Source organism: Lactuca sativa, chromosome 4, assembly GCF_002870075.4.
Source record: "Lactuca sativa cultivar Salinas chromosome 4, Lsat_Salinas_v11, whole genome shotgun sequence".
Lineage (NCBI taxonomy): Eukaryota > Viridiplantae > Streptophyta > Magnoliopsida > Asterales > Asteraceae > Lactuca > Lactuca sativa.
In genome coordinates, this window is record NC_056626.2 from 19,233,310 (window position 1) to 19,243,402 (window position 10,093).

Consider the following 10,093-nt stretch of genomic DNA (forward strand, 5'->3'; position numbering starts at 1 on the left):
GTCTTTTAGTACGAGAGAATGGGATGTTAGGGTTCGATTCTTGTTACTGATATGAATTGTACTATTAACACTAAAATCTAATTAGTTTATCATGAAATTTAAATTTTATAATTATTATATGTTTAGGAATATATTTATGCAACATTTTTTAAAAATAAATTTGTTGATGTTAAAAATTAAAATTATGAAGTATGATCGGATTTAGGTAATAAAATTTTCATCTGGTGAAATTTAATCAAGTAAAATCTTAAATTGGAGACCCAAATATCTACCAACCCGATAAAGATTAAAGACTGTCGAATGAATACCCAATCGAATTTAAAATATTTTATAATTAGGTATGATTACCTTTAAATTGTCATCCATAAAATAAAAATAACAATAAAAAAATAAGAGTAAAACCGCGTTTTTAGGAAGGAGTATACCAAACTAAAATAGTGGTGCTTCCCCTATAGCCCACCCGGTGCCAGCTGTGCGCCCTCCTTACCTCCCCTACACACAAACACAAGGGGACACGTCGTCTATTGCCGCCCAACATGAGAAACCTACGACTGCTAACATCAATGAAGTTAAGAGAAAGATTATAGTACTATTAATTACATCTGATCTTTTTAATAGTACCATGCAAGATTCATAACAATTAAAGTGCATATTTGCATCATGATATATTAATGGATATTATTATGTTTAAATGATTATCCATTTCCATTAAAACATATGAAGATAAAATGTTGCATTATTCATACAAGTCAAGTATTGGTATTAAATCAAAAAGTAGCATTGCATTTATTAATTTCTAATTTGACCCAAAAATGCGCGGATATTTTATAACGTGTTGATTAAAGATTAATTATTCATCATATGATACTTATCAAAAAGTAATATAACAAATTAAATATTAGGAACTAAAATTAAAATACTCACGTTAAATAAGATTATATAATGGAATAGTGAAAATATCATGACTTTTATATATAATATAATTGGATGAAACCCACTATCCAAAATAATGTGTTGGGGTTTATTTGCCGTTTGGCCCAAACGGGCATTGCTTGTTCCTCGTTTGGTATGCCTTCACCCACCCCATCTACTTTTAAAAGTAATTGCACTATTCATTTTGTCGATTTGCAAATATATATATATATATATATATATATATATATATATATATATATATATATATATATATATATATATATATATATATATATATATATATATATATATATATATATATATATATATATATATATATTGTGTAAACATTCAACAAACTATATTTACAAGACGATTATTTTTTGACTGTCACATATTAAATAATCTCTTAGAACATCATTTTTTTTTATTAATAGTCCAAACTTTATTAGGATTACTAACAATTCTTATTGCTACAAGTTAAGTAAATATCAAAAAGTATCATTTAGTTGGAAAAATATTAGAATTTAATCCTTAAATAAAATTGATTAACTTTAATTATGGATTTAAATATTGGGTTGCGGCCTGCGGGCCTGAAGACCCACCTTGGAATATTGACCTGACCATTGGAGACTTGTGAATATGATTCACACATCTTTTATTTTTATTTTTTGGTTACATATATTAATTTATGAAATAAAGTTGCCCAAAATATAATCATATGCTGTATTGTAACATAAAGATATCTAACATTTTATTATACTAATTGATAAAAATATTATTCTATAAATAAACATATAGAATTTACAATTATGTAGAATACATGACATTTCTACACATCGTAAAGCATTTTATGAGTTTTATTTCTTTAATATAATATGAATATAAGTATTAACTAAGTGAAAAGTTTAACAAAAACATTATGCTCTATAAAAGACAAATATTAAGCATTTTTTGCAATAGTTTGATTATCAATAAAAATGTGAAGTTTTGATATTACATTTAAATATAAATTTGAGACTTTGGTGGAAATTCCACCACCAATTTTTATTTTTTATTTTTAAGTTTGTTGTTAAATATATGAATATATGGACAAAAGAATCTCATTCAAATGATTGGTTGTTTTTTGATTGTGGTATTGTTGAAGTTGCTATGTGTCTCTTTCAATCTCCATTCATTTTTTATATGCTTTTGATAAAGACACTTTCCTCGTCTTTTTTGTATACTGGCTTATTTGTTTTATTCTCTTTTCCAAGTATAACATCAATGTAAAAAGAACCAAATTTGGACGATTGATCTAGTCGATTAAACGACCACCCATAAAATAAAATAATCAAGCTCTTAGGTATAGTTTATTATATAACTTTTTTTTTTAAATGACTTAATGATAATGATCTTTGTTTATTGTATAAAAATACCAGTAATTCTAGTTTTTTTTACATGTATTACCAACAATCTTAGTTTAATATTTACATATTACCAATAAACATTTAACTATTCCCACAGGATACCAATAACCTCTTTTACCTTAGTTCAAAAAATATAATTATACTTTTTTTTTGTACATATTTATCCGGAAAATAAAAGTCACCACTTGATGTGTCATGTCATATGATTATTGACCTAGAATTGTGACCACTTTGTATAAATTTTACCATCGATTTCTTTTTTCAGTTTACCAATGAAGTTTTTTGTGTACACATTATATATCAACAACCATATAAATATATCAAAAATAGATAGATAAATGACAATGCTTGGTTTCGAACTCGTGACCTCGAGGAATGGAGATGTCAACGTTACTGGTGAGCAAATATGCATTTTCAAATTTCAACATTTGTTAATATAATATGGGGTAAATTATACCATTCGTCTCTCGTGAATATGTTAAAACGCACGTTTAGTTCTTATTTTCAAAAATTAACTTGGATCGTCTCTTGTTTGGTTTAACCTTGCATGTTTCATCCCCTAAAGACGATTTTATTGCAAACTTTGTCCATTCCAAAACTGAAATGACGATAATACCTTTGTGTTTTTTATTTTTCAATTAATTTTGATGTGATTATTATTATTATTATCAATGTTTTAAAAAATAGAGATCCCTTCACTTTCCCCACCCTTCAGTTTGTGAATAATCTGAATCAAACACACAAATCGATGAGACACAAATCGGAAACAAACACAAAGAGGAGACCCAAATCTTCGGCCACTAACATCGTCTCCACATCCGGCAAACCTTTTCTCTCCGTCTATCACCATCTCGACCATCGCTACCTGTTTTATGAGCCGACATAGCCACTATCGATATGCATTGAAACTTCACGCCAAATGAAACCCTCACTATCGTCACCTCCATTTGATATACGATGATGGTTCTTCGATGGTGGTGATTGTGACTCTTTCATATGCATATCAGAAAAGACGAAGGGATACGACAACGATCTAGGGTTTGGGTTTCGAACCTTCAGATGGTAACAATGATTAGGGTTTGTTTTGAACCTCCACATGCTGCAACATGTTTAGGGGGAGGGAAAATAGGAGACGATAGTAGAGGTCAGACGTCAGGATCTTTTGATTTGTCGCCAAGTATGAGATCGAAAGAGAGGATCGAAAGTGGGGGTTTGATGGTCTCGGTGAGTGAGGGTTTGAGGCGGTGTTCTTCTATGTATGTGTGTGTGTGAGAGAGAGAGAGAGAGAGAGAGAGAAGAATGTTGAGGTTGCAAGTATGAGATCAGAAGAGAGGATCGAAAGTGGGGGTTTGATGGCGTCGGTGGGTAAGGATTTGATGGTGTTGGATGTGTCTTGTAGTGGCCGGAGATATCACTGGAGTTTGGAGTTAGCTAGTGCGGGTGGTGATGATGGACAGAGTTGTACCCAAGAAAAATGAGGGAGATAAACTCATTTACTCTTTCTTTTTTAAAAGGCAATTATAATATTTTTTTTTGATAACAAACAAATCAATAAATAGAAAGTAAATAAAAAAAAGAAATAAATAAGGGTAAATTGGTATTTTTAGGTCCCGAGGGATGAAGCATGTAAGGTTTAAACTAACGAGGGACAACCCTATTAATTTTTGAAAATATTGACTAAACGTATGTTTTGACACATGTACGATCGGCATTTAGTGTGATTTACCATATAATATGTTGTTATAAGATATGCTAACTTTCGAAGGAAAAACAAAAAATGGAAAAGACAAGAATCAAGCCTGGATGTCACCCTAGGCGAGCTCATTAGTAAAATGTATACAAAAAATGTCACAATTCAAGGACAGTAACTATGTGGCGTGGCACATAAGAAGTGACCTAATATTTACCGGATAACTGTGTACAAAAAATAGTTGTGGTATTTTTTGAAACGAGGTAAAACATTTGTGGTAGTTTGTGAACACAATTAAAAGTTTTTTAGTAATAGTTAAAAGTTTGTTTTTGTACTCATATCATTACCCTACTAAATCATTTTCATTAACTATCCATCTTAAAAACATTAACTATTTTATGATGTTCTAAAATGTTGATTTTAATAATTATACAGAAAAATACAACCATTTATCTACTAACATTCAAAAAACCCTTACATTTTGTTTATATAGAAAAAAACAATAATAAATAAATAAATAAATCTTACATTTTCAGTTACCTTTCAGATTAACCTAAATACCTAGTTTTTTTAAAGAAATTAGCAGTTGTTTTGTGACATTATATTTATTATTATTTTTTGTTTTTGGGTTAACTTGTAAACAAAAATAAATAATGTTGTTTCTTGTCTAAGGTAAAACATAAAAAATATATATCATTTACGTAATGACCAATAACTCAAGCAAAAATAAGTGACGTCATTTATTTATTTTTTTTTTCCATGTCAACCAAAAAACAAACAAGATAAATGTTCTGACATAATACAACAAGTAACTTCTTTAAAAAATTAATATTTTGGAAAATTTAAAAGGTAAATGAAAATATAAGGATTTTTCTTTATATAAACAAAATATAAGGATTTTTCTGAATATTAATAGATAAATAGTTGGGTTTTCGGATTTATAGAATTATAGTACCTACATGCTGCCATTTTTTAACAAGACCAAAAATACACCATAACTATGATTTTTTAAGTATTTATAGTAGCTAAAAAACACTATTTCGAATTTGATATTTTGTATGTAGGTGGTTGTATACTTTGCGGACAGTATGAGTTGTCAAAATTAGTTGAGTAGGTCTAGTTTCTTGTAATTGACCATATAAATTCTTCCAAGAACCATTCTTCCACGTTATGATACAAAATTCAGTCTCTTTGCTTAACAACTTCGAATACAAGTTTCAAAAATCTTGAAATCTTGTATCCATTTTCGGATTTCTTGATCAAGAAATCCAAGAAACGCCCATTTGATCACGAATAGGATCGTAAGTTAATCCCTTTAAGAATATGAGAATGTTTCCATGTTGGCGTACTATATATGTTTATAACTCTTTTCTGAAATTACAAATATAGCCATTGTGTACATATCATGGGCGGATGTGCTTCAAGTTCAAGACCCAACAAAAAATCAAGATCGGGTAAATTCTTCTTTTGTTCCGGGAAATGGTATAGAAGGGTTTCATCTTCTGCACCGATTACTGCTGGTGAGTTTTCCAAATAGGTTTTCCAAGGGGTAGATTTGTACTTTCACATTATATCAAATCGTTCTTGGATTTTGATGCTAAATAGTTCGTCTTTGTTCTATCACCAGTTTGTCAAGAGGAGACATGGTTCGACTCCGTGAGTATTTTAGGATCCGACTCCGATGATGACTTTATTAGTGTTTATGGAGGTAACGATCGAACATGCGTCATATATACATATATACATACAGTTTTGATCAAGAATTTGAAGACTAATTTCGTTATTTCTAGATTTCATATCATTAGGAAATGCAAACGATCAGTGTCCAGATAACAACGAAAATGAGAAGCTTTTCATTAGCAGAAACGGATATAAAGATTCAAAGGGGTCGACAGTTTTTGATAAAAGCATGCTAGACGATGATCTTTCTTGCTTAACCACTGTTTTTGTGCTTTCTGTGAACCAAAAACCTTCAGATGGCGATGAAAAAACCGAAATTTGTATGTAAAAAACTATTCTTTCTTGATAAATTTGAAGATTATCCTGCACTTTGCATGGCTAAATTGATGAACATGTTAACAGGTCAAGCAAAGAGATTCTTGTTTCGACCCAGGTCAGGACTTGTGGTTCCTGGATCATTGAATGATAAGTTGAGTCCAGGGTGTTGGTCGATTGTTTCACCTTCGGTTTTTAAGCTTCGGGGTGAGAATTTTTTCAGGTATGATTGTTTTATTCTCGATTTTTTTTGATTTTTTGTTGCAAAAGTCGAAGTAAAATCATCGGTTGGTAATTTTGCAGAGATAAACGAAAGCACCCCGCTTCCGATTATAGCCCGTATGTTCCAATTGGTGTCGATTTGTTTGTTTCCAATCGGAAGATCGATCATATCGCTCAGCATGTTGAACTTCCTTGTGTTGATGTTCATAAGAAAGTACCTTCGTTGCTGATTGTTAATGTGCAGGTATCCGTTTCTATCTTTTATCAAACCGGGTTGACCCATTTGTGAGCCATAATTAGTAACATGATCATGATTCATGATGTTCATATGACAGCTACCAACGTATCCCGCTTCACTCTTTCATGGCGATTCCGATGGCGAAGGGATCAGTCTTGTTCTATACTTCAAACTCTCCGAAAGCTTCGATAAACAAGTCTCTCATCGTTTTTGCGAAAGCATTCAGGTAAATCTTCATAGAAACAGCATCAGAGATCAGATTGAGTTGTTAAACATTCTAAATCATTAATCATAACAGAGATTAGTGATGGACGAGATGGAAATCGTGAAGTGTTTCACAAAAGAATCATTGGTTCCTTATCGAGAAAGACTCAAATTGATGGCTGGTGTAGTCAATCCCGAAGATCTTCAATTGAGTTCTGCAGAACGAAAGCTTCTAAACGCTTATAACGATAAACCAGTACTTTCACGCCCTCAACACGCATTCTATCGGGTTCGTAATTCCTTTCCAAATCTAGGGTTTTAATCTTTAAAACTTAATCTTCAACTCGGAATTACGAAATTGAAATTGTGCATATTCTTTTTATGCAGGGACATAATTACTTTGAAATTGACCTAGATATACATCGATTCAGCTACATTTCACGGAAAGCACTTGATGCATTCCGGGGACGATTGAAACATGGGATTCTTGACATTGGTTTAACGATTCAGGTAAATTGGGTTTCTGGTTTTTGAATTTGTGATGTAATTCATAAACTGAATCTATGTATTTGATTGAATTTTCATTTTTTAGGCACAACATCCTGAAGAACTACCGGAGCAAGTTTTATGCTGTGTTAGGCTTAACAAGATCGACTTTTCTGATCATGGTCAAATCCCAAGAATTTTAATACCAAATAGTGATTAATGTTACAGAAAAACGAGTCGCTTTATTCTTTTATAACCAAAACGTCACTTGTTCAAGTCATTGAAAGAGTCTTCTGTTTCACGAGTGAGAAGAACATTGTATTGATTCTTTATTACAACTCTTGAGGGGTTCTAATGCGCTGAAAGCAATGTAAATAACTGAATGTTATTATGTTGTTTCTCATTTCAAGAGAAATCATGATTTGATCAAGTTCGATTAAGAGAACCAAAGAGGTCCATATTCCATAATTAATAGTACTCACTATTCATATATAAAAAAAAATGTTTTATAATATGCTCACAGAATGTTTGTTGAAGAAAAAGTTCACATCAGTTTCTATTTTCCCACTTCATTTGCACCATGAATGTAATTGGGATACAGGGTATGTGAAACTTGAAATACACATTATGATTCGTACTTGTTTAATGAGTAGTTTATAAAGTTCATAAGCAAACAAAACAATGATTTTACAAAAAAATGATAATCAATGATTTCTTAAGAATTAGACTCTCATTAATTGGTATATATAAACAATTACATGGAAATGCCGTCCAAGTAATAATAATAATAATAATAATTACATGGAGCTATTGCTATATAAATGGGACATACATGGGCCGAACTATAAATATCAAGATATAAATATTGCTATACAAATGGGACTCACATGGGCCGAAATATAAATATCAAGATATACATATACCTAACATCCCTCGTTTTCGTCATATTGATGGGAAAGGAATGGTCGGAATACTTGAATTGGATTAAAACTAATGAAAGAGATAGGTAAGGAGTCTTTTGGTGAAGATGTTTACATCAAGAGTTGAGAGTACCTTGAAGAACTTAAACCTACCCAAGGTCATTTTATCGTGCAAAAAAAAAGTGTGATATCAACTTGATATACATAGTCTATTGATATTGGACCACATTGGTACTAACATTTATATAATATTAGTTGTGAGACTCCTGTATTATATGCGTTAATTTAAAAAAAAAAGTTAAATATAAATGTTCAAATATTTGAAAACTTTGACATTAATATAATACTAGTTGTGAGATTCATGTATTACATGAGTTAATTTTAAAAAAAAGTTAAATATAAATGTTCAAATATTTGAGAACTTTGAATTTATAAGAAAATAAGAAAATAATGAATTATTATAATGAAAATGTTTTTTATCTTTTAAATTTAAACAAATCATTTATATAAAGAAAAGAAATTAATAAGCTTTAATTTTAAGATTTTTGAAATTAAAAGGTAAGTTTATTAATGAAATTGATATCCATTTATTATTATATTTATTGCAATTATTACATTAAAATATTATGTGAAATTTAATAAAATAGAAAAAACTCATAAAATAACATGTGGAAAAAAAAATTAATTCAAAATATCACAAAATGACATTTGGCAAATTTATTGAGAGTGTGACAAATGACAAAAAAAAAGCATTCATTTATTTGAGAGAACTCATTATTTATGGTTATAAGTTTTGCATTTAAGACTACATAGAGTGGAGCCGTTATCCCAAGTGTTGTACGCTTTATCGAGGTGAACACCACCCAAGGATGACGTGGTGGTCTGGTGGGCATGGTCATGGTTCACCATGGTTCAACCACAGTTGATAATATTTCTCTTTGTGTATCTCTCTTCTTTTTCCTCCCACTCTTTATCTTTTAAGTATATAATACATAATACATATAATACAAATATAGTAAGGTGATATGGAGTGATAATCATTTTCTAGGCATGTAATGGGGAGGTGGTAGTGATATCACAATAACGTGACAACATTTTTGGAGTTGAAAGCTTATAAACAAGATAATTTTTAAGAATACTAATTAATCTGAGGTTAAACTAAGAACCTAAGGACTTGGCAACTTGCATTTATTTTGTAAAAAAAATATGGATGAGAGGGACTAATTTCCCAAATAAGGAAAGTTAGGATGCATTAAGCCCTACCCCCCCCCCCCCCCTTCTTAAAACAAGTAGGAATGACTTTAAGCAAGAGAAGAAAGGGAGAACTTAGGGTTAAGTGGACAATTTAAATTTGAGGATAACATCAAAATCAAGAGTTTAAGTCTATTAGGTATGGGTATTTATTCATGGCCATATTCATTTATACGTTGGGTGGGTTGAAACTAGTATGGTATGAACATTCGAGAAAGACTTGGATCTCCAACTTGCAAATGTTGTGAGCATGTGTATGACATTCTAGAAAGCAATATTCATCTGTGGGTTAGGTCATGAAATCCCTTTCTAGATGGCTCATTTATACCTAGTATGACGATATAATATTTATGAATCTTTTTTTGTTAGTAGGCTTTATGCTGGTTTCCAAGTAACATGATTTGTTAACCTTCTTTTTCATTGAGAATACCTTCAAAATCCCTTAACGATGATGAACGTTTGATTGTGATCTTCAAAATACTAAGGTTATTAGGCTTTTATTTTAATACCATACTTTGCATCCATATACATCTATGTTTATTGTATGATTTTTAGATGAATTTTGATGTTTACAATATTTTATTAATATTTTTTATAGCGTTTTGCCCTAAAGTATAGGGTTAATACATTTGTATATAATATTTATGTTCACTTATGCATTGTTCTTATAATTTATAACCTCATTATCACTTACTAGACTTTCCATGCCTAATGTACTATTATGACATTTGCTCAAGTTAGTAGCTTTAGAGATCGAGAAGCT

The 10,093-nt window shown here is 30.5% G+C and overlaps 1 protein-coding gene across 1 annotated transcript; it reads left to right on the forward strand.

Moving 5' to 3' along the window:
* Nucleotides 1-5,107: 5,107 nt before the first annotated feature.
* LOC111880229 (uncharacterized) lies at nt 5,108-7,627 on the forward strand. Its single transcript, XM_023876641.3, has 10 exons — nt 5,108-5,315; nt 5,404-5,534; nt 5,642-5,722; nt 5,805-6,014; nt 6,097-6,232; nt 6,313-6,475; nt 6,567-6,695; nt 6,768-6,962; nt 7,061-7,183; nt 7,266-7,627. Exons 2-10 carry the CDS (start codon nt 5,420-5,422, stop codon nt 7,377-7,379), a joined length of 1,266 nt encoding a protein of 421 aa, XP_023732409.1. The 5' UTR covers nt 5,108-5,315; nt 5,404-5,419; the 3' UTR covers nt 7,380-7,627.
* Nucleotides 7,628-10,093: the final 2,466 nt, after the last annotated feature.